The 25,827-nt window shown below is 38.7% G+C and overlaps 1 protein-coding gene across 1 annotated transcript in view; it reads right to left on the bottom strand.

Moving 5' to 3' along the window:
• ADSS2 (adenylosuccinate synthase 2) overlaps nucleotides 1–21,708 on the bottom strand; it is a 37,972-nt gene extending 16,264 nt beyond the window's left edge. Inside the window, exons 1-5 of the mRNA XM_058834898.1 lie at nucleotides 21,380–21,708; nucleotides 6,754–6,856; nucleotides 4,243–4,311; nucleotides 2,789–2,839; nucleotides 454–520 (exon numbers count right to left, since the gene is read on the bottom strand). Coding sequence (XP_058690881.1) covers nucleotides 454–520; nucleotides 2,789–2,839; nucleotides 4,243–4,311; nucleotides 6,754–6,856; nucleotides 21,380–21,541 — 452 coding nt within the window. The 5' untranslated portion in view covers nucleotides 21,542–21,708. The remainder of the gene's footprint in view (nucleotides 1–453; nucleotides 521–2,788; nucleotides 2,840–4,242; nucleotides 4,312–6,753; nucleotides 6,857–21,379) is intronic.
• Between the last annotated feature and the right edge of the window lie 4,119 nt (nucleotides 21,709–25,827).

The following is a 25,827-nucleotide window of genomic DNA, read 5'->3' as shown; positions in this document are numbered from 1 at the left end:
AGCTACTTGGAAAGCACAAGGTAAAAACATAGCAAGATAGTTTCTAAAAGTTTTGAAAGCTTCAGAAAGTCAGTAGCATTCTGTAGAAGACAATGTGAACATCTACATGCACCTCTGACTTTCACTTATTTGGAGATGCTAAAGGAGTCCTTCAATATTCATAAAAAGAAATATATTTTTACAGAAACAAATTAAAACACTGGGAAGCAGAAACTAGCAAATTACCAACTAGAAACCTTTTCATAAGGCAAAATATAAAGACAGAGTCCTTTAATTAAGCATATAATCTTTAATTGGAAGATAAAATATAAGAAATAATCCCTGCATAGTCTACATTCAAGAGTTACGTGGATAATTTTTTTTTAACCCACTGACAAAGCAAAACAGAGATTCAATGTATTAAGTCCTGTTTGTACTAAATCGTCCCATGTTTGACAAAATAAAACTACCTACTTCTTTCCTGCTTGTTCTTGCCTCTGCTGTTCTTGGATGCCATCAGCAGCTTGGTGGAAATCAAACACTAAGAAAATACAATAACTTAAGTTGAAAATTTGTGTGAAACAAATTATATCAGCAATTATTTCTTCAAACCATCTCTAGACACATTTACCAATGTGGAAAATAAATACACACACTGAAGAAAGGCAAATAAAATTACAGATTTTTCCTTTCTTTTACATTTTTACACAGGGAAGAGTTATAAGGTTTTTCAGAGACTTCTATAGAAGTATTTCCTTTGTTGAATATTTGTAGAGTGAGTACACACATCCCACACAGTAACTAAGCCATTTCAGCTTTGTAGTGGCCCCAAAGAATATATAGATAAATTATGAAAAAATGCAGTTAAAAAAAAAAATCCTGGAAATATAATATAGTAAAAAAAGGTCATACTGCTAAAATTTAGGTGAGACCTGAAAGTTAACATTCTCACTCATTCTACAGATTTCTTAAACCATTTTATTTTTATATTTTAGGCAACATCAATTAAAACACATTTGAAAATACAAAAGCTCCCACCAATGTCTGTTATGTAAACAGAAGTCAACTTCATATGCCCTGATTACTTTTTTATGCATTATATTGTTATTAATGATAAAGATTATGCAAAGTATCTCTTTTATCAATACTTTGTCTACAATAAAAGAAAAAAAAATCAAAAACCAAAACAGAACAACAACAAGGCTCAAAACACATACACATGCCCCCCTCCATCCCCCAAATCTTACAGGACTCATGTCAAACAAAGACTGGTTGGCTGGTGCACAGCTTATCAGCTAGCACAATTAATTTAACTGGTTTTCTTAAGTACTATTTCCTGAAAGTTAAAAACTATCTACACACTGCACAGGAAAGACTGATTTAAAAAGAATGCTAATCTCTCCAGAATGAGAGTGGTTTTCCTGTTTGCTGTACCGATTTGACTTTGGGTTTGTTTCCACGCATTCCCATATTTTAAAGAATTACATTATGCTCAGCAGTGTGAACCTACTTTTGGCTGACCTTTTGTTACCGACTAATCATTCACAGATCAATACCCACTTTAGAGAAGATATTTTTATCATGGTAACAGATTTTCAAATTGACATCAAAACTTTCTAAATAGAGGCATTATGAAAGCTCATTTCTGTGAAGAGGTTGAATGATTATGAGTGACAGTCAGCAACTGGTCCTTTTTACTCACAGTCTGTTTAATTATAAAAAATTCACAGCATTGTCATTGCAATATAATCACCACAGAACAGTTTTTCTAGTAATCGAGCAATGTCCACATAATTCACCTACAGTGATTCTACTATCAGAAAAGATACTGGTAGCTTTGAAACAATTATTCAACTATTTCAAACTCCTTAGTTACTCCAAAGAAAAAACACATTTACTCTGAAATAACTGTCAATAAGTTCATTCACTAAGCTATTCCAGATTGGTGTAAAAAACAAAGCAAAGCAAAACCAAAGAAAGCAAAACCAAAAGCAAAACCATTTTTCCCCCGTGTTACAAGCTTTTACCTTATAAAGTCCTGAACAGTTTACATCTTCAGAAAATGACTACCAGAGGCAGCAATAACATTGTAATATCTAAAGAGCTAATCTTAAGGATGAATTTATGTAATACAGACGTAGTAGGAATGGTACAGGAAGAGTTTCTAAAGCTCTGTGTTGGTGGATAAGACTCAAAACTATTTTACTACTTTGAACTGCAGTGCTGTCTCAAGCACAGGCTGGATTCAGAGCTTCAGTGATGAGCTCCTTGAGAGTAAGGCAGCTATTCTTTCCATCCCTAGAGTCCTTCCCATAAAATCTCCTTTAGGAAGCATGTGGCAATTTCCTTGGTAGGGAGACCATTAGTTTCAAGTCACACCCGGTCACCTGATTTCCCAGCAGAAACATTACTGTGAGCAACACCACTTTTAAACCAAAAGAGGAAATGAATCCTTAGTCAATTCACTTCTGAATGCTTTCTGACTGCTCCATGCTTATAATCTGACTTAGAAAGTGAACCTGCTTTCCTGCCTAGGTGATGCTTATGGAATAGGAATAAAAAATCACTAGAATAGAAAACTGGGAGGGTTCTGAGTGAATCTTTTTTTTTTTTCTAGGACCTTCAATAAACCAAAGTAACCCAGGAAGACTTAATCCAAAGACAAGTATCTATATAAAGAGATGGCTAAAATCCATCACAACTTTCACTGCCACAGAAAAGTCCAGAAAAAGCAAAAAGAAACAAAAACAAAACAAACCCCCACAAACAAACAAAACCAACAAAAAACAAACCACAAACAGGAACTTACCAATATGAGCCCTGTCAGAAATTATTAGTCTCTTCTCCCAGCCTTCCAGTCCTTTAAAGGCAAAATGAAATAGTTTAAATTATGTTTTGTATAGCATTTTTGTCTTCTGATGTATAAAGTATGAATACTTTTCATGCTTGGTCTTCAGTCAATCTATTTTAAGACTGAGCAATCACATTGCAGAGTAAAAAAAAAAAGTAATTTCAGTAATTAAAACTTGGCATCAACCTATAAGCCGAGAAAATCAGGCTTATTCTGAAGAAGAATTCAAGCTACTAGCTCCTCAATTTTAGCAAACAATTAGTAGCTCTTTTGGTTCTGAATAATCTAGACCATTGATTTCCCCCACGTACAGCAGACTGCTGCCAAGCAGGGCTATACACATAACACACAGTATCCAAAAACCGAGTTCTGAATAAAGAAGTGATCACCACAGCACCTGTTACAGGGACATCAAAGTGTACACCAATATTTTAAGAGGTAAAATGACTTTGAAAAGGTTAACATCACTTCTTAAATTAACTTTTTTAAACAAAGAAAAATGTCCACAGAAATTCTGATTTAGATTATATTCTGAAATTGTATAGAGATTTCTTTTATCTGCCTTCCCATGAGGGCTCTGGCACTTATACCAAGATGCCTGTCAGAAAGCAACAGCTAAAGGGAGATGTGGAAAAATACGTTGTATGTAACCTCTACAGAGGCATCCTTCCATCTAAATAATTTGAGGAGTGTCTTGGCTTGCAATGCAAGATGTTACCAAAAGTATGTATTCTATTACCAGCTGTTAAAACCAGGTGGGGCAGTGTTCTTTAGCTCTTCCACAACCCATCCTCCCTCCAGAGGGATGTCTTCTGTTAATGGGCCATCGAGTCTCACTGCACGACTGATAAAATTACATCATCCCCGTGGGAGATGCTCCACCCAGGGGGAGGAGCCAAGCATTCCTATCTGAATATAACCCGGAGACTCACAAAACCACAGCCAGCCTTTCCCCACTGGACTCCCAGAGGAATACCGGACCCATCTACACCACCAGTGGACCTCCGGAGGAAAGCTGCACCCTTCTACGGGATCATTGCTTCAACAGAACCACATCTGTCACTTCAGGAGGCCTGCAGCCACCATTTAATTGGACTGCTACCAACACCCTGGCTAACAGGGTGTCAGGTTTTATTCTCACTCTGGCAGTGGGTTTGTGAGGGTTTTTTTTTTGGTTTTTTACTACTGCATTTTTATTTTATTTTTCCTAGTAAATAACTCTTATTTCTGTTCCCATATCTTTGCCTGAGAAAACCTGGCTTTCAAGATTATAGTAATTCAGAGATGGGGGTGGTTTACATTTTTCCATTTCAAGAGAGGTTTCTGCCTTCCTTAGCGGACACCTGTCTTTTCAAACCAAGACGAGGAGTGTCCCACAAACTATTTTAAAAGTAGTATCTTCAAATTCTCACCTTTTCCTTTCTTTAAGTTTTTTTCAGCTTCTTCAAAGAGTCCTGGCAAATGAATTACAACACCATTTCCTGAAGAAAATCATTATACAAAATTTAATTAATTGCATTGATAATTATGTTAATTATGTTGATAATATATTTCAAACAGTTCAGAGACACTTTGTATTTTGTGTGCAGAGTATTTTATTTAAGATTTTTAACTTAATGCAATTTTGATTCTTAGGAATTTGTCTAAGCCAGATTTGCTCCTAACGTATGCATTTCTACCTACCTGCATTGAATCTAACAAATGCAACAAACTTTCAGTTTAGATCCGTACAAACAGTAAAGAATGGTAGAACAGTCTGAAGTCCAACTTCCTCTTATCTATAACCAACTTCCCACTTTGTACTTCATGTAATAACCCTATTGTTTTCTAAAAGCTTGACACATTTCTATCACCATTGTGAACAGTAGCATCCTTGCAGGCACTTTTTTGCTGTAAACAGACCCAGAATATTCTGTACATAGAGGTGGGACAGTTAAGAGACTAGCAAAACCAACAGAGGAAAAAGTCCTATCAAAAGCAAGCTCGCCTTCCTACAGCTGTCGCATTGCTCAGAAAAAGACTGCTAGTTCATACAATTGACCAGCATCACTGAGTGCCTAGGAAGGAGCATTCTCCCAGCAAAACGGAACCATCTCAAGGCCATGACAAACACAGTAGATTCAAAGCTACCAGTAGAACATCTAGCCGACAGAGGGATCTGCCGTCCAAAACTATTTGCATATCACCCAATTTCACACCAATAGAAACATTCTAAACATGAATTATTTTAAGACTTCTTTATTATTACCTTCATTATACAGTCCTAAACAATAGGAATATTCTATTATAATACTCCCATCATTTTCTATCATTTTGCCCTTGCCCTTTTTTTTTTTTTAACATAGATGAACATCCATTTCAGTGAAATCCTAAGCCATTTTTTCCCCCCGAAAGAGATTTTATACATAAGGCATACCTAAAAGAATATAGAAAAAACTTCAGAACAGACAAGACCAAAAGACAGAAGATACAGGCACAAGAGTTTGTAAAAACTTCTCTCCCAGCTACTGTACTGTTAAAGGATGGGGGCTTTCCTATTCAACCAAGTCTACCAAAGAACACAAGGCAAACGGGCATCCTTTTTTACTGTTTTCAAGCAATAATCTTAAGAAACATAGCACAATAACATCAAATGACAAGTATTACCATCTGCCTCAGCCCTCAAAACTAGGAACAGTTAACATCCCCAACTTCCCATCATCAACAGGAATCTATTTCCACACTCACTGGCTCCATTTCTGTAGAAGTATTAGGCAGGACAAGTTGACCCATAACTATCCCATTATCAAGTCACAATGTAACAGCTGAAAGAGGCAATTAGCCACCAAATCCCATCAAGTACAGATTTACTGCTGACAGTCACTACCAGCTGGACTGTTTATGAATCAACACAACTTTCGACAGAGGCTCTTCAGCTGCTCTTTAACAAACTGTCAGTGACCACTTGCTCTTGGCACATATACTAAAGCTGAAAGGCAAGACTGCAGGCTCAGAGCAATGAGATGCAGAAGTGACAGGAAGAGCATGGCAACAGAATGCTGATTTGGAGACATACTGCCTAAGGGACAGGAGCTCTGGATATCAAAGGAGCAACATGGAAGCATTGCTAAGTCATAGCCTTTAGTGACTCAGAGACCAAATTTGTCTGGTGAAACAGCACTCAATCACAAACATACTTATAATGGTGTGTATATATGTTTTATGTTTATCTTCATTTTTAGAAGGAAATTCCATGCGCTACACCACATTATTAAGTAGGCTGGCCATCCAAGCAATCCAAAGAAAAAAACCCCAATCATGCAGGATTGGAAACAGGATTTCAAGAAGGGAAAGCAGTAAGGACGCAAGCAGTTTTTTAGGGACAACAGATTAGATAGCCTAAATCCCTTTTCACAAAGCAAACAGATCCTGACATCACCTAGTACTGCCACTGCACTAAACCTTCCAATGTATTCTCCTGAGGGGACTTCTTAGTAAGAACTCTAGAGTGTGGAAGTCTTTTGCAGTTAAGCATTCATTTCACAATCCAATGGAAAAGGGAGGAAAGATCTATGGTTCAAAAAGTACTGGTAAGTACTTAATAGGGCTGAAGATTAAAAGAGAGAGTGGTATTCTAAGAATAAAATAAATAAATGGTAGAGAAAATAAGAGAGAATGGGAGAATGAAGATACACTGGGCAGCTAGCTAGCATTGGTAGGATAGGTAAGAACAAAGGTGAACCATCCAACACAAAAGAAATTTCTGTAATCCAAACTTCACAATTGAGAAAGGGCAGTATTAGGAAGACAGTGAACAGTCTAGGCCTAGGAAAAATTGAAGAAAAAGAATCCTGATCCTGTATGTCCTCACATATATTTTGTGTTATTTTAATGTGTCAGAAGTAACTACAGTACTGTCTGCTTTTTAGAGATGTCCCACTTACCAATGAATGCAGTGACTTTTGGATTGATGATCCCACTTGGCAGAAGATGAAAGTCATACTCCACAGCATCCACAACAACTGTATGCCCTGCATTATTGCCACCCTGAGTGGGGGGGGAGGAGAAAAAAAGTGTTAAATACTAAAGACAAATGAACACACAGTACAGCGATCGAATAAACTGGTTCCACAGTTTTCAATTCTGTTACAAAAAAGCATTCAGAGATTTCCCAGGAAATCAGCCAAACTTGTTCTTTCAAACTGGACAATTTCAACATCAGTATTATCTGCTATATAGACTTTGGACAGTGTTTTGGTTCATCAAAGGTACAAAATTGTGGAATAAGATTAAAATGTTTCTAAAATTATCAGATAGAAACAGAAATATTCTAGAGCAGACAAAACATTTCTAAAAGCCATCATCAATTTTATTAGTTTTCTGTTACAGTTGTGGAAAGTAAAGTATTAAGAGTGGAACTGCAACTTTAGCAAAATTAAAAAAAAAAAAAAAAACCAAACAAAAACAAACAAACAACAAATCCCCAGTTAAACTGGGAGTATAAAACCATACAGTTATTGGGATAGGTAAGTCTTGTCATCTGGCAATATGCAGGCCTGTTCTGAATTTTGGGTTCAGTCTTCTGAGTGCTCTTCTGTGAACAGTAACCTGCAAAACTACCTAGTTCATTCTATACCTCCTTTCTGATAAAAGAAGTTACGTAATAGTATAAGTCATTTATGTTAAATACATGTTATGTTAAACATGCTGTTTAAGGGATGAATCTAAAGACAACTAAAACAACTGTGGTTTCTTAAGTTACCAGAAACCATTTACAGCAAACCAACACTTCAAACATTTCTAGCTCTTTTCATTATGACAAAGAGAGCATTAAGAGATTCACTAAACTGTGAAATCCATCTAAAATACTAAAAGAAGCTTGTGACCAAGTCTTAAAGACGGTCAAGAAAGGCTTATGAAATTAAAAAGATTACAAAACAGTTACCAAATATCCCCAGTTCTTCTTTGCTGTACTTTTAAAAATAAGCTTATACTCTCTTGTGACCCAGTCATTTGTGCAATACAAGGTTACACACAAAATGGTTGTTTGTCGTAACCACAGGAACATCCTTCAGAGGCACCTCACACTAGAAGTTAAACAAACTGCTTCACAGAAAGGAAACCTTAAAGAAAGAATTTTAAGCTAAGCCACTGTTCAGCACAAGACAAAATAAAGAAAGACGTTATATGAAAAGAAGAGAAACTGTAAGAGTTATTAATGCATGGAATTTTAAATCTGAAATATTTCAGAATATTGTATCACAGATGGACTTTTCTAAACAATGGACTCAACAGCTACTCATTACTTCTACAACAATTACAAAGCATGAATCCAATACATTAAGTTGTATCTGACAATACAAATAAAGAGTAGTTGTTGATATCAAACATTTGTGCCAGTACACAGACACGCATGCCACAGGCACAAGCCTCATCTCACTGAAGTCAGCAATGAGAATTTTGTAATTTCAGCACTATTTATTTGAGGACTTGCGACCATTTCACCTCCTCTGAAAAGGAGAGAAAACTTAAAAACCTTCACCCAACAAAGCACACGCCTGAGTTTAATAAAAGTTTAACTTTTTTTAGTAACATATTGCAGAATTTTTCCATGCAGTAAACATTACCTTGAAGTAGCTGTGAAGATTTTTGGATGCAGATTTTCACTGCAAGTGACTCAACCAGACAATGAGAAATTTTCAATTCACAACAAATGAAATATATTGAATGAAAACATAAAGTAGGCTTTTCAAATTTACTCTTCTAAGAAAGTAATAAATGCTCAAGAATAAACTTCCTGTTCCTGTTTGCATTCTTTCTACTCAACAGCTTTAAGAAAGGTTATTTAGCAATCTACCACTCCACAATTGTGTGTTTGACTTAAAAGGATGCTAACTAGATACATTAGCAGATAGATCATTCACAATTATTTTTGAAATGCAACACTGATACTCCTGAGCTACTGCAAGTTACTCCAAAAGTAGACAATATTTTAAGAACTATTAAGTTTTATACTTATATAAAATGCACTAGTTATTTTTAGTAATAAAAGACATGAGTTTTCTACTCAATGTTTGAGATGGTAAGCAAAACCTTGCTTGGCAAAGAAGTTATGCACTAAAGCATTATTTATAGTCAAGTACTTGTGCTGAAAGTGATAGTTACCTTCTTCCACATCGGACTCCTTCAAATTATTCCTTTCTATTAGCTTCACTGCTAATATCAGTCTAGACAACTTTAACACGAGCACTGAAGTGCTTTAAATGAAAATTCAATAGATAGGTTGAAGTACAACACTGAAGTATGAGATATTAGTACTTTACAAATGGGAAGACAAGTTCAAAGTCTCCCACAGGAGCATAAATAAACTGGACTAACCCATAAATAACACTAACACTAGTGAATGACTATTCATTTGAAATTCTCTACTAGCTGGACAAGTTAATTTCATGTTTTGCTTCTCAATTTATTAAGAAGAAAAAAAAAAAAGAAAAAAGTTCTCTAGTGTCATGAATGCCAAAAAAAGAGGAAGAAAAACTGGCCACTCTAGAAATTAGATCATGATCAACAATACATTTTTAGTGTCCTAAAGTTTGCCAAGTTGCTAGTGCCATTCAGACATGGCAACTTAAAGTTCAGCAGTCATATGTGCCTGAACAAGGTGTACAGCGTGCAGCCTGACTGTCAGTCATGAGAGCATACTGCTGACTTCTGGCGGTGTCAAGATTCCATCTTTGCACTGCTGAATGATGCCAAGGGTGTTAGTTCCATGCTCACTGAAAAATACCTCATGGCTGACAGAATAAAAATGGCATTTTACCTTTTAAACCTTGAACTGTTCATGCAACAGAGATCAGGCTTCACCAAGAAGCAAACCAGTGGTATTTAATTCTACGTGTTTACTGTGAGCAGTTCTACTTTAAGGGATTTTGCTAGAGACTAAAGTAGAAAATGTGTGACAAATCACCATCTTAACCCATGTGAATACCTCAAGGTTTCCAAAGGCATACTTTCAGATTAGACCCAAAGTTGAATCTCAGAAATTATTGACTATAATATTACAATGCCTACAATAGGAAAAGATTCAATCCAGAAAGTGCTATTGATGGAAGCTGTCTGGTAGAATATTAAGTCAGTCCTCACATTGCTCTTGATGTTATTCTGTCAAAATGAGCCATTTTGAAAAGCATTATTAATTTCAAACCGTATTTTAAGAAAGCATTAAAGTAACAGCCTGTCATGAACTCGATTTTCAGAATTCTTCTGCTGATTTACAGGTATCAAACTGTATCCTAACTACAAAAATGCAAGCATGTGGTTACACAGTATGAGTTGTAATATATTAAAATAATGGTTTACACTGTACACTTTACAGTGAACTTGCAGTGAAGTGTACACACGTTGTGTGCTCAGACATTGCTCAACACGGGTTTGGTAAACAATTCTAATTACAGAAATCTGAACTCAGCGTTCTAGTGGTGCTGAGGTGAAGGGGAGGGTTGTTTTTAGGTTATGGGGTTTGAATTTGTTTGGGGTTGTTTTTTCCCTTCTCCAGATATTGACGTTAATGCAGGCAACTATTGCCTCTGAGCATAATTTAAGCTTTAAACTGATGAAGTCACTCCTGGCTTCTGTGCTTTCCATCTGGATTTCTCACTCCTCCTCCCTCATCCAACTAAACCAAATGGGACCAGCCAGGTCATTCAAACTAACACTCCTTTGATTCACATATTTAAACATTACTAATGGAGAACTAACTGTGGAAAATATTTTCACTATTAGTTAAACAAAATTCATGCTCAAATGATATGCAAAACCTTATATAAAGCTTTTGCCAGAGGGAAATTAAGACATACAAGTCATTTCAGTTAAGATATACAGATATTGAGGCTGGCAATACTCCCTAGCTAACTAAATAAAAAATCAGTTTACCACATCTCAGTAATCTTTTATGTACCCAAATAACAGGACTTCTCTCCCATATATATGAAAACTGAAACCTGTGTGCCAACACAGGCAGTGCGCAAATGTACAGCAAGACCAAGGATGCTCCTGCTCAGTCTGGAATACACTGCACATGTGTAGCAGTGGTTTCTTTTGCCTGTCTCCCTGCGCAACAAGATTTCATTTGGCTGAGCCAACAAGTGCACCATGGCCAAGATACTCAGCCCTGAGAGCGAGGCAACTCTGGATTCAGCTACAAATAGACCGAGACTGCACAACAGGACGGACGGGGGTGAAAGATGGCTTCTTGTACATGAGAGATGTAAGATCCCAGCGGAACTCTGAACAAAGAACTTCTTCAATGGGATGCTTTCTTCCCATTCTGCAGAACAGCAGCAGAGGAAATCTCTTTCATCACAGAAGAATGAGTGTATAGGAATAGAACAAAAAACAGAACATAAAACCAATTCTCTGTCTGGCAACAAAACAGCAACCCAAAACAAACAGCAGTAAGAACCAGCAACAACCAGTAACACCATGCTCCTTTCAAGGGGCTAACTTGAGCACTACACCTGAAGTCCCAAGCATACTTTACTTAAATACAATGCCATTTATTTGTACATCTCTATCAAGACATAGCATTGCAGTCTAAGCATACTTTAAGGTTTCTAAAATTGGATTTTCAGAAGTCAGCAACCTTCTTAGCACTAAAATAAGTTAAAAGCATTCAGTTTGTTTGTCTTCCTTCCTTTCACTATTTTTCCTCCTTGTATCTTTCAACACAATACTTGCAACAGCACTCTCTCCGCTCCCAAAAGATTTTCGGTGACCAAAGAATCAGCACTTTCAGCAGCCCACAGCTTTATCAAATTACAGTGTAAAATCCAGCTCAAAAGGGTGCCAGCTGGATTAGAATGAAAACACTTCCTTCCATTTATTGGGAGACATAGCATGAAAATCATCATGAATAACAAGCATGAACCTTTGCTGTGTGTCTCGACGTGACATGAGCTGCCGAAGCAAGTCCAGAGGAAGGCCACAAAGAAGATGAGGGCTGAAGCACCTCTTCTGTGAAAACAGGTTGAGAGAGTGGGAACTGCTCAGCCTGGAGAAGAGAAGGCTCCGGTGCGACCTCACTGCAGCCTTCCATTACCCAAAGGAGCTACAAGCGACCTGGAGAGGGACTTTTTACGAGAGCGTGTAGTGACAGGAAAAGGGGGAATGGCTTTAAACTGAAAGAGGGTAGGCTGAGACTAGATATTAGGAAGAAATTCTTTACTGTGAGGGTGGTGAGACATTGCAACAGGTTGGCCAGAGATGTGGTGGATGCCCCATCCCTGAAAGGGTCTAAAGCCAGGCTGGATGGAGCTCTGAGCAACTCAGTCTAGTGAAGTGTTCCCGCCCACAGCAGAAGGGGACTGGAACTAAGTGATTTTCAAACTACCTTCCAACTCAAACCATTCTACAATTCTGTGATTTCAGTACAAGGATCTAGTAAAGGACTTAATTTGATGCTCTGATGGATGAACAATTTAAAATCCTATTAACAGATAGTGACCTTTTTTCTCCTTGAATAATGTTGACACTATTAAATTACAGTATTATTTTTAAGTATTTCAAGTGGAATAGAGAAAGTAAGGTCAGGAACACAATCACTCCTTAATTTGTAATATTTAAACAAAACCTGTATAGGATAACTGAACATATAAACTCTTAAAAGAAATTATTCCAGTTTTACTAGTGCAGTATGCTTAAATCACTTCCTTGAAACTGCATATGATCCCTGACCACTAGCTGGTAATCTTGAAATATCCAAATTATTCAACATGTAGAAGAGCTAAATTTACATGAGACAAAGGTGCCCACTAATACACAAATTATCACACTACGACTGTTAAGACTGACAGCAATCCTTGTAACAAAAACCTCATACCTACCTGCCTTCTATAAACATAATTCCATAAAACATTCACTACAAAACACTATTTTTGAAATATTTTACACTGGTAAGCTGCTCAGAGGTATTTTCATAAAGTAAACAAAAACATCGAGGTTTTTTTTACCTTCAGTTTGTTAAAGATTAAGTAGCCCAAAAATCCTTCTCAGGGTAAGCACCACACCCAAGAATCTGCATATTCAATTCAGATAGGTAGGTCAGTACTACACACAACACAAGATACCATTCTAAAACATACCTATCCTGGCAAATGTTAACAGAATCAGTGACACGCACACAGAGGGGTCATAAGATAGCAAAGGCAGCTGCAAGCATTGCTCATCTGGGAGCTGTTTGATAAACACTCTTTGCAAATACCCTTTTTACAAGACTGTTGAGGGCCTGAAAATACTAATTTGTAAGGGGAAAAAATCATTATCTGCTAGCTGACATTTTACTAGAAACAAGCCTGAAATATCAATAAATCAAACAAGTGACTCCTGCTAGCCAAAAGCCACTATCAAAGCACTGGAAAGCAACACTTACCACTAGCACTATACTTGTATACCTGACACAAAAACAACAGTTACACAACATTGTGCCCTTGTCCAGACGGCATCACTGGAAAAACTACTGAAGACTAATCAATAGTATCAAAGAGGACACATTTTAAACATGCTGATTGAATAGTGTTTCTAACAGGACATCTATGTCCTATTACATCCTATGACATCTATCAGTTCTAAGGTTAATCATTTCAGCACTTCCTCTGGCTATGCAAAATTACTTACTTTTACTTTCTATAGCTTTTAAACACCATAACTGCCAGCATTTTGGGAAGAACAAAGAACAGAACTAGAAACAATGTTAATGGAAGCACCTGACTGCAATTTACAATTTTTTTTCTTATACATCTTAAGATTGAAAAAAATTTTAGAAGTGTCACTATTACAGAGTCATGCTTTGGACCCAGACTGGTAAACTCCTAAGGATGTATGAGCAACTTCAAGGATAAGTCTTCTCACTCTGAACCTTCCCAAAGCCCTTTAGATTGCTACATTATGTCCACAATAGCTTTCTAATCACATATACAGCATGGAGAAGAAGCATTAATAATAGCATTTAACAGCAAATTTTCTTCTGGAATTGCATTGCTGTACTAGTGAAAAGCCCCCAAAGAACATTCATGTATTAAGCTGATTCAAGGGACAAATAAGAACCAACCTTTTTATTTGAGTTATTGATAATTTAATATAGTTAATTTGATAAAACAGTGATGACCTATGCTGGCCTTCAGAAAGTTGAACTGATGACTACCTAATCAACATTTTTGCACCATGACCTCAACTCCCAGAATTAAAGAGAGATGCTCTTTTTTAACCAAAAAATTATTTTCTTACATAATTAAAATAGCACAAGAAAGTTTATCAGCTAAGACTTCAAGTTTACAACACTAACCAGCCAAAACTCAGCTAATGAAAGTGGACGTTACAAGCTCTGGTTTATTTTATGTGGAATGCCTCTTAACTCAGGAGCTCATGTGAAGCTGAGTGATGTCAACAACCCAGGAAACATGGAATCTCACTTTCCAAAAAGACTGAAAATTATACAAAGCCCTACTCAAATGCTTACAGAGACATTCTGAACCAGAACATCTTTCCTCTGGTGAGTTTGATCAAAGAAGTTCCTTGCTCTTCAGTTTGCAGCCAATCTCACTGGTTTGCCTGAAATGCATGCAAAGGATGTCACCACTTGTCTTTCCAGTTTAAGGGATAAGAATTTGCAGTTCTTCCATCTTCCTGGCACATGGGACTCTTTCAGGAAAAATATACACACTTAGTACATCCATCATTCACTGAAAGACAGTCCCTTTTAGTTTTAAATTCAGTCTAGCTTAAAACTTTGGGGTTTTCCCTTCCTTTTTTTTTTTTGGCAAAAAAGTGCCAACAATCTAATAGGAAATATGAATGGACCAATTTAGATATTCAGCAAAACCAAAAAGGAAAGCTGAGTTCTTATTCATAAAATGAAAGCAAAAATATAACTCCCCACTATAAGGGTAAAAAAAAAAACCAGTTAAACATTCCTTGTCCTGGAAAACCTTTGTGTAGAGCAAGAATACATGTGTGCCATGTGTGTTAGCCAAATATTACAAGTGCACATACGTAAATAGAAGATGCTAGTAAAAAATCATTGCAGAAACACATAGTACATGCGAAACAACATGCATGAGGAACAACAGCGTATCTTTCTCTAGATTTTAGATCTACACACATTGAAATCAGGTATTTTATTTCCAGAGCACATCTTCATTAGTCAAGGGCAGACTAGATGTTAGCATAAACACCAGAACTGTTAAATCCCTTCTGAGCACATCAAGACGGTTCAAACCACCTTGCCTACAGCAGTCCTCCCATAGCTGCTAAGACTGTTCTGCATTACTACAACTTCACTTTGCAGTGGAGGTGCTTAGGGGAAAAAAAAAGATTTGAGGAAAGCAGACTGAAGTTGCAATTAACACCATATTGTGAAATGACTCTCTAAACTGGTACTAAATACAAGAGTATTCAGAGCAGCTTTGAAATACTGACATGTGTATTTAAGAGAACCATCCACCCAAAAAGTCTATGATGACAGTCACTGCCTTTTCTTATGTCATGATCATGCCAAGTTGTCTATCTCAAAAATATGATGCCTCAGGGAAGAGCAAAGAAGTCTTTCAAGTTATTTCCTCTAGAATAAAAATTAGTTGTCTACTTTAAAGAGATGTTATCTCATGCAACATTAAGGAAGAAGCCATACACTCCTTTCAACTCTCTCCATCAGATGTGTGTGTGTATAATTTTTTCTACAGTTTACTTTTATTGCTACCACATTCCAGCATTCATTTTTAGCTCAGGGCAACCACTGTTGTTTCTGAGCTAGCTATCCAAGTGACTGCCAAGTTGGGCAAGAAGCAAGTCGATGTTGCTTTGGCATCATATGGTTGTAAACATTTTCATTTAACTCTTAGATGAAAAGTCAAAAATACACCAAGAAAGCTGGATATTACCATTACTTACAAGAAACATATGAAAGGCTGCTTCTTGCCACAATCAGATTCTGAATGCTGAGCACACCTTTAAAAAGTTCATCAGTCTAGTGAGGAGACATATCTGAACCCCATGATGTGTCTCAAGTAGGCACAGCTTTGCAATTACTATGCTATTCATTCTTCATTTCAAGACATATTGTCAAAAATGTATTTTGAACTTAAGACTGCAAACTATCCCGCTTTTAAAAATGTATAAACTATTTTAAAAACCACAAGGTTTTTATATTAATTTTCTCACATGCTCATATATTTTGTGATTAATTTCTCTCTCTCCCCTCTCCATCCACAGTGAATAAACAGCTAACAAACCCCAGTGTATAACCTATTACTGAATTTCAGTATAAACAGCAGCCAGCAGTTAGCCATTTTCTTAGTTTAAAAATCCATTCATGTTTGCAAGATCCAAACCTAGTTCAAGGAGCCATCATGTTGCACACTTTATAAAGGTTTCTCAAAATTTGGCTAGACTTCAGAAATTTCTGAATGTGTAGTACAAATGTTGTCGCATCAAGAATGTGGTTTGAGGCAGAATATAACAAAATAAGAATGCTATGTTTTACATATTCACCTGTCTTCTCCTAACAAATAAAACATTAACTTTACTGAAGAAACTCTATCCGTTTCTCTATACTGATAGAATTAGCTCTGAGAACTACTATTGAAAGGAGTTATTCGGAAAGACTCTTTAGAGATGGTTCTGACTTAGTTTCACTTGACCTGCAAAACTTTATTCTGCTGCAATGCCTATATATGCTAGGTAGGAAACAGGAGTCATTATTCAAGTCCAGAACAAAGACCAATCTATCCCTAAGAGATAAAAGAAATCAAGTGAGGCAGGCAGATAAGGAACAAGAAAAACATTCAAAGCACAGGTATGTCCAGCACCACACTGCTTCAATGCACAAAACCAATGTCTGTTGCAATCACAACAATATTCAAGAAAGGACATGAAAAACAAAAAGTGACTTTGGGAACACTTACAGAAAACACCTTCCAAATGGGTGAAATAGTACACTAGAAATAATAAAAAAAATAATTTGAAATCTTAATGAGCTGCTACAGAGTACTGCATCTCAGTCAACAAACACATAAATTAAGCTTCTGTAGTAACACGTGACAGTAAGATGTTAAGAGCATTGAGAAATCAGTAGATCAAGGTATAATTTGATCTTCAGTGCCTTTAAGGACTTCTTGGTTAATAGTACAAACTTTATGAGCCGGACAATCGTATTTAAACTGTTCTTCTGTTTAAAATAATGTAGACACCCTGTGATTGTTTACAGTAATAAGAGATCACCTGCCAGTGATGCATTAAAGTAGGTCTGTAAGCACTGATGGGGTAGGCCAAAGACATCATTTTAGTGTCTCTTTCCTCACCAGAGCACACCACTGGTATGCTGCCAACCACTACAAGGTCCAACAGTGCACCCAGCACTTAAAGAAAGCTCTAGCTAAGCATCACTTACTGAATGCCTGAGCAGCTAAAAAATAAGCACCAACAGCTATAGCTATTGATTATGGTATTCCTAATTCTGCATGGCTTGCATAGACTGTAAACTAAAATATTTTTCAAATAAGAATATTTAGAAAAACAGTGGGCTTGGCAAATGGAAGATTTTAAAAATTCCCATTTTTAAAAAAAAAGGTAGCCATATAAAAACTAGTGAAGGTGTCAGGCAGCATTGGTGTGAGGTCTTCAGTCAGCAGCTGTTTGATATGTGATCCTCAACCACAAGGATCTGCACACTGAAAACTTCTCTAGATGTTTCATTACAGTTGACACATTACAGTTGACACCAAGTGATGAGCAGTGGCATTGCTGTACACACTGCTGTTGGGCAGAGGAGAAAAAGGGAGTATGAAGATTCTACACACTGCAATCCCTTCACGTTAGCAACCCAGGAGTAGAATCCCACAGCAGGCAGATCACACTCAAACCAGATGTGGAGATATGGTAAGAAGCTGCAATTCTGCTTTGAAGTAGCAACAACATGTAGGACAAAACTAAAGAAAAAGGAAAATGGGATTCTGTAGCATGGGCAATATGGCATAAAAAAAATTGTGAAAGCTTAGAAATCTTACCTCTGTGAATTGTAATGCTGAATATATCAACTACGTCCAATAGTAAGAAAAGGAAGTGACCAAAAACTTGCCGATGAAATGAGTGAAAGAGAACAGAACCAGTGCAGATATGACATTTTTTGCTGCATGGTAAACACCGGTAGATTGGGTGGAGGGGTGCTGTTACTCTAAGAGATAGACAGCATCTTTTGGTATTGTATTTGTTTTGAAAAAAAATATTATCTAAAATAACTTGCATGCATTAATTTGCCATTTCCATCACTCCCACTAACAAATGAAACTCTGGTAATTTAATTCCCTAACTTGGCTGCATTCTGTAATGGTACGAAGTCCTTAATCAGAACAAAAAACATTTTCCTTTAACTTTCCATTATCTGTGGAATTTACAAAGCACAAGGTAACCTTAAAAATTACCAGGTTTGCTGGCTAACCTGCTTACTAAGAGGAAACTATAACAATCAAATAATACAAAGCAAAAGTTTTTTTGGCAATTATTCCTGAATCTCAAATCAATTCTTGCTCTATTTTATTGTCTGAACAATGACTTATGTGATAGCAGGTACACAGACTTTGTTCTTTAATACACTGAAGACAAGAAAAAGGTTTAAGTGCAAAAGTCCCACCAATCTATTCATTTTATCAATAGTATAATTTTACCAGAAATCTCCAAGAGGTAAATCAAGAGCAATTCAGATTTTACAGTGGAAGAACAACTAAATACTTCACTTGTTACGTAGACACATTTGTATTATTTGTATCTGAACCCCATGCACTAGCAGTATCTTCATGAAACTATCGGTAGTTGCCAGTGCAGTTGCATTAGCAATCACATACATGCAGCCTCTGGACATATTTTACTTTTAGCTTAGCTTCTTCTAACAGTTGTTTTTGAAACCATAATAGTAACTCTGATTAATTCTGGAGGTACCTTCTGAAAAGAAAACACCATTTTCTTCCTCTGAGCACAAGACTTCTTTTCATGACTTCTAAACCTAAGATAAAATACTCTAGAGGGTGCTATTTAGAAGTAAAGTCATAACACAACTTATTTCCTGACACACTTATTCAGCTAACTGCACCCTAGTAAGCACCTGGTTCCAAATGCCACAGTTGGTTGATCAAATTGGAGTCATCAGCACATGTGCCTAGAAGGCACAGCCACAGATTTCAGAGCACTTCTTGCAATGCCTCTAAAGGCATCGTAACACTAAGTGGTAAGTCACATCTTGCTTCTGGGATGGGACCATTTTCATACTCTGCATCTGCCCAGAACAAAGGACAGCGAGAAGAACCTAGAGTATTTCACTGCAAGTACAACACAAGTTTCCAAGACATATCAGACCTGCTACATCAACTTTCCTAGGCCTCCAACACTTGTACTAATAAATTTTCCACAAGAGCACGCTGGAAATGTTTGACATCATCTGCAGGCATTCTAGCAACTCTGTGGCATTATGAACAGAAGGAACCCTCCTGGAAAAAGTAAGAGCATTAACGGTGAAATAAGAATCAGAAGCTCCAATTACAGAAAGCTGATATTAGCAAGTGCCAGACCAAGTGTGTGACTGTCTTTCTTTCTGGACTTGCACCACTACAAAAAGCACAAGGGTCACACTCCGATTTACCAGCAGTAACAAAAAGTTCACAAGTATACACAGCAAGAATATTCGATAATAATAAATTATTTTATTTTATCAGTGCCACTGAAGGAGAATATTCCTATTTTCTCCTTTCATTCTGAGAAACCATTCTTTGTGCTTTTCCTGTCCTGGACCCCTCTTTTCACCAAGGTCCTCTGAATCAATAAAAGCTGGTTTTATTTACAAGAACAGTAGAAAGTAAATCAAACAAGTAAGAGTTTCCTGCCACTCTGAGTTAAATCAACTTACAGAAGTGTTCAAGTCCCAGAGCTAATGCATGGGTGGAGACTCGGGGAGCACAGCCATCAACAGGAAAGGGAAGAAAGGAGGAAGAAAAACTCCTTCCTTCATCAGGAGCAAGAAGCTGTTAGAAATGGCATGAGTTCACGGCTTGGGATATGGCCATGAATTTCAAGCTTGAGATAACATCAGAATTTTTCCCTTTCCTTCATCCTTTACCCAGCTGATTCAAAACAAATAACAAGCACATTATGACACGTGCAGACATAAATTCACTGTTTGCCTCTCTTGTCTCTCCTCCAAAACTTAGTATTAAACATACACGTTTATGTGCCCTTTAGGTTTCAAGAACAAAGTCGTAAAAGACGAACAGAGTGACTCAGTTCATCTTTTACCCACAAAGCCAGGCAGTCATACCACAGCACCACATCAGATTTTATTATTAAAAAAAAAACAACTAAAAAACCAACAAAGCCAAACCCAAAAACAGACAAGTGGAAAAAACAATTCATTTCTGAAAACAGCTATTTAAGAATATATTTGTTTACTTCAAAATTTAATTCTCTTAAGTTCAAGGTATTGATTTGTCAGCTTTGCAACTGACTTGTTTTTGGAAACACCAGTTTATGTGCAGTTCTCACTGGATAACAACCGTTCAGCGTTTGCACTCTTTGGGAAATGGTACGCACTTCCAAAATGTGTTTATTTAAGAGCAAATTTAATTTGCGCATTCAAGAAAAGCACACAGATAACAACACTTGACGTGAAACCTGCGCATACTACAGGCGTTTTATGTTGCTGTATCTCTCAACTTCAAGGAAAAACTGTGCGTAGCTTCAGCTCACTGTGTTGTGCTCTACAGAATTGCTATACTAGAGATACTAAGAAAAACATCTCATCAGATCTGTGTTGTTCTAACGTAGGCATTAAGAGTACTTTGCTTGCAGGCTAGACTCCCTTTTTTTGCTTTTTGGCTGGAATAAGGCCTCCGTAGAGAGGAAAAAAATATAAATATATAAACAGGTAAATGTAGGATCCCATTGGTACAACAACGATCTTGGAGCAGGGGCAGGCGAGTCATTTACCAGACAGTTTTAGCTGAAAACGACCGAGTTGTGGCGGACTACACGAATCCCCCACGTGCATCCTACAACTCGCGGTCGGTTTCGCGCCGCTCCCGGCGCTGCGGCCCGGGAGGGCTCCAGCCACCACTGCCGGGGCGGGATCCCGGCCCCGCGGCGATGCTGCCGGAGCCGCCGAGCGCGGCCCCTTCCCGGTGCCCCCCGGACACAAAGAGTGGGAGGTCTGGGGGGGAGGGAGGACGCGACCCCAGGCGCATTCCTCCTGCCAGGGGCCAGCTCTGGGCGGCGAGGAGGGCGCCTTCCTCCTCCTCTTCCCCCGGCGCCGGGACAAAGGAGGCGCGGGAGGGCTGCGGAACCCGGCACGGGGCTCTCTCCAGAGAAGGCTCCGCTGCCCCGCAGCCCCCGCCGCCCCCGGCCCTGCGCCTCCCCGGGCGCTCGAGATAGAACCGGGGCGACCACAAGCGCCCGGCGGGGCCGGTGGCGGGGCCGCCCGCCTCAAGGTGACACTCGCGGCCTCCCCCGCGCCCCGGCCGCCTCCCTCCTCCTCCTCACCTGGCACCTGCAGACGATGTCGGCGTCCTGCGCCAGCAGATCCACCACCTTGCCCTTACCCTCGTCGCCCCACTGGGCGCCCAGCACTACGGTGACCCTGTTGCCGGGGCGGCGGGCGGCGCACTCGCCGTTGGGGATGCCGGGGCCGCCGTGCTCCGCCATGGCTCGCGCTGCCCGCTCCGGCGCCGCTCCAGGCACATGCGGCAGCGCGCGGCGGCCGCTCCGCTCCCCCCGCCTCCGCCTCCTCCTTCCCCTCCCCGCCAGGCGGGCGGGCGGTACCGCTGCTGTCGCGTCCAGGTGCCGCCGCCTATCGGCCTGACCTGCCCCGCCGCTCCCCGCCAGCCCGACCTCTGCCCTCAGCCGGAGCTCGCCGCTCGTTCGCGTGGAAAACCCGAGCGGCCAACGCCGCTCACGGCCGCTCTTTTCCCTGCCGCTCCCCTACTACGCCGCCGAGCCCCGACTACATTACCCAGCGCGCCGCGCGGCCCCCCCACGCAGGACGCCGCGGGGAGCCGAGCGCGGAGCATGCTGGGTCACATAGTCCCCGTGGGCCGCACCTGTGGCAGGAGGGCGCCTTGGCGGTTGCCCCAGGCGGCCCCGCGGCGGCGGGAGGCTGAGAGGCAGGGCCGGGGCGGTCATGGCGGGCCGCGATGGCGGCGCTGGGGTAGCGCCTGTACATGGCGGCCGTGGGAAGAGAGCACCAGGGCGCTGATGCCGTGCCCGTCCCGCAGAGTTGGCTCTGGCTCCCGTTACCCCTGGGAGGTTCTAGCTGCCGCGGTACCTGCGGCTCCTGCCGTGGGTGTCAGGGCTGCACGCGTGTGTGCAGCGTATCACAGCATTGCCTACGCGCTTGGGCTTGCTGAATTAATGATTACAAGACTATAAATTAAAGTTTGGGGAACGAAGGCTGAGTATAAGAGGCCATTTTCTCCAGAGATACCGGAACATGGCCCCAGGCTTATTCATGAGGAACAAAAAAAAAAACCCAATAATGGAAACGATAGCAGAGAAACGCCTTCACCGTGCTCACTCAGAAGTGGAACTGATGTCTCAGTGGCTGTTTTCATTCCTTCCTCCTTCACAGAACCAACAACCCCGAGGGAAGATTTTTTTTATTTTTATTTTTACTTTTTCTGTAAAGCAGCTATTAAAAAGGCATAAAAATCTGAATGATGTAGTAATTATTGCCAAGACAGTTATTCAAAGACCTGAGTCACCGAGCAGTCACAGTCTGCAGCTGTCTGGCGGGCTGTAGTGTTTGATTTTGCTTCTTTGCACCTTCAGATGTACTCCAGCCAAGGATCTATAAAAGCCAATGGAGTAAAATTTAACTGTGTCTTATAAAGCTAGAGAGGTATGTAATGCATAATTAAGTACAACATTGACAGAAAACTTTTTTTTTTTAAAACAACGGAAATATATAAATCCTGAATGTCAGTGCTGACAGATGCTATGACAAAGTAGTCAGATCAGAATGAAGATATTGAGGAACTGCAATGATGGGAGGCAGTTGTTTGTATACAATTCAAGGAGCATAGTTCCGTACCTTATAGTCCATATTTTGTCTGCTTTTGCTAGAAAAAAAATATATAGTCATGACTTCTGTATCCCTCCACAGAGTTTGTGGGAAGTCACTGAAAGCCACATGGAGCTGCTGAAGTAATTTGTCTCCAGTCTTGACACAACGGCAAACTTTGCTCTAGGGCACTCACTTCCGAGGCCATAGATAATCTCATGACTCCTCGAGCAATGGTCAAGATTGTTTCAGGATATGATTTTCCGGTATAGCTGAATCATATTAACACTTCACCATTGCCAAAGCAAATATTACCTTGGATCTCAAAATAAATTTGAATTCATAGTGTCCTAGTAATGGGGCATTAGTGTAATGTCACTTTGTAAAGAGTCTCAGACACAAGAATCTGTTGTTCTGCTGTTTTCATTTGGTGTAAGAGAGCTATGAGATTATGTTTTGGTATGGTTTCTTGTTAGGGAAGAAAACAATAAACACTTCACTTCCAGAAAACCTGTAAATATTTAATGAAGATCAAGTTAAAATCAATACTGGTTGGTTCTGCAAGGTTTAGAATTTTTATGTAATATATGATATTATGTGGGCCCATCATCCATCCCCTCTCCTTTGCAAACTAAATGGAGGCTTTCATTCTAATACTAAAAGATACTAAATATTCTTTATTGGCATGATTCACTATCAATATTTATAGTATACTTCTAAAACCTGGTAACTTGTGATCAAATCACAAACACAACTGGTGTCCAATATTCTTTATCAAAATCATGCACTGCACTTGTTGTGGCTCCTCAGGTATAAGCAAGAAAACCAGCAAGAACATGCAATGCTACTGTAGTGGGTTTTTCCTCTAACATACATGGACTGTATTTGCTTTTTTCACTGCTTGGTCAAGCTGAATCTGCTCTGGGAGAGGTCAGATGGCCATTTAGAGGTGATACAAAAAGGCAAGAGTTTATGTTAAGGAAGTGAAGGAATGTGACTGCCTTTTTGGCATTAGCAAGATGGTATGTGGGATTGACTTTGTAAAACTGAACCATGGAAGAAGTGTACACTGGTAAAGCTCAGGTTATATTGGCTTCTGGATTGTTTAAAGTGTTATTAACTGGATATGAAGAACTGAGACAGTTACATTTATCACAAACTTCACTCTATTTTGGGTACATATAGGCTTTTCATCTGACTGCATTTCCTGCCTCCTAATAAATGGAAGAGACTCAGGAATTTTTGATAAACACTGAACAGAAGCAGTGTGAGATGTGCATTTCATTCAGATGTATTAAAGATATATGTGAAATTGTTACATCCCTGTGTTTTCAATTATACTAATGAAGTATCCCACATTTTCTGATTATGGATTTAAAAAATTAAATAACTAGTTTAGAGGAGAATTTGGGTAAGAACTTCAGTAGTTCAGAAAATCAAGAGCATGAATGAAGGGAAAGTGGTATAAGAAGCAAGAGGGCCAGCTGGACTATCAGCTCATGGCTGATGGGTGCTATTTCTTTCTCCTTAATGATACTTCTTAATTGTGTTGAAGGACTACTGAGACATGTTAATACTTTTCTGATACGGTTTTGCCTACTGTAAGCAATTTCTGAGTCTCAGGAAAGATATAGATTGAAGAAATGATCCTTGACAGTGAAAATGTCAGGGCACATGGCCTATGGTAGGACTTTTCTGTTAAAATTGGTTCTGCCTATGACAATGATGTGATACACAGATATTTTACAGGGAGGTCTTATCTACACTACAACAGTGTTTGCAGGAAAGTAGTCTGTGGGCCATGGTTAGCTAATGTGAATGTGTCCTACAGAACAGTGTTAAAGAATAAAATTTTGAAATTTTTCACTTATCTCATTAAAGCATCCAGTAAAAGATAAATTAGTTGTACTTACTGATTATTTACAGCGTCTTTAGAGCATTTTCTTATCGTAAGTTGATGTTAAGATGTACAGTGACTCACAAAAAATATTAGATGTTGAAAATGTCGAAGTCAAAAAAAGCCTAAGAATCACTGTGCCAGACATGGTTGGCATCTGTGGTACTTCAAACTCTCCACAATGCTGTCAGCTTAGCTTAGGAGGAAGAGAAATCATTATAGTCAGGACATACATAATTTTATTTGAACAGTGTGCTAATGTAATTGATCCTTGCTTGTTGCCTGTTATTACTATTTTAAAATTAGTTTTTCCATTTAAAATTTCCCTTAATTATTTTTGTTATGTTCATTAATCTTTTTTCATCATGATAAAAATGAGATAAAGAACATTACAAATTAATGTTTTTGTATGTTGTCACAAATTATATATTTGGATGCACTAGCTAGTGTTTCAACCCTTTGGTTAGATGTATCTAGAATATGAAAGAACTTAATTTATTGAGTGGAAATTTCCTGATGTATATACTGCAGAAGATGAAAGGTAAAAAATCGTAACATCACCACAACAGCAAGAGTTTGAATTCAGTGGGAGAACAGCTCTGATAATACAGGACACTTTTGAAATTTCAGTAGCAATTTACAGATGCACGTTTTTTACATGCAAGTGTAAATGAGATAGCAGTTGACAAGACTGGAAGTAGACAGGAAAATAAAATACTGTGGTTGACAAGTTTTAAAGCTAAATCCTTTGCCTGAAAATGAGATTTGTAAATTATTATTTGTTGTACTCTAGTTGTATGGCAAATACAACTATCTTGTATAATAATACTAGAAAAAAAGTAAACAATTTTGAGTTCTTCAGATCTGCATATTCCATTCTTGTCTAAAAGATTAAATAAATTGCTGCCTTTGCAGAGCAGAAATGAAATTCAGATTTCTGTATGTATGATACTGTTATTTAAATAGGTGTATGTTAAAGAGCTTGTAATATGTTGAATATGAAAATGGACATATATGTTATAAGTTAGCCTTTAT

The sequence above is a fragment of the Poecile atricapillus genome, chromosome 3, assembly GCF_030490865.1.
Source record: "Poecile atricapillus isolate bPoeAtr1 chromosome 3, bPoeAtr1.hap1, whole genome shotgun sequence".
In the NCBI taxonomy this organism is placed as follows: Eukaryota; Metazoa; Chordata; class Aves; order Passeriformes; family Paridae; genus Poecile; species Poecile atricapillus.
This window is presented reverse-complemented; position numbering and strand designations above follow the sequence as displayed.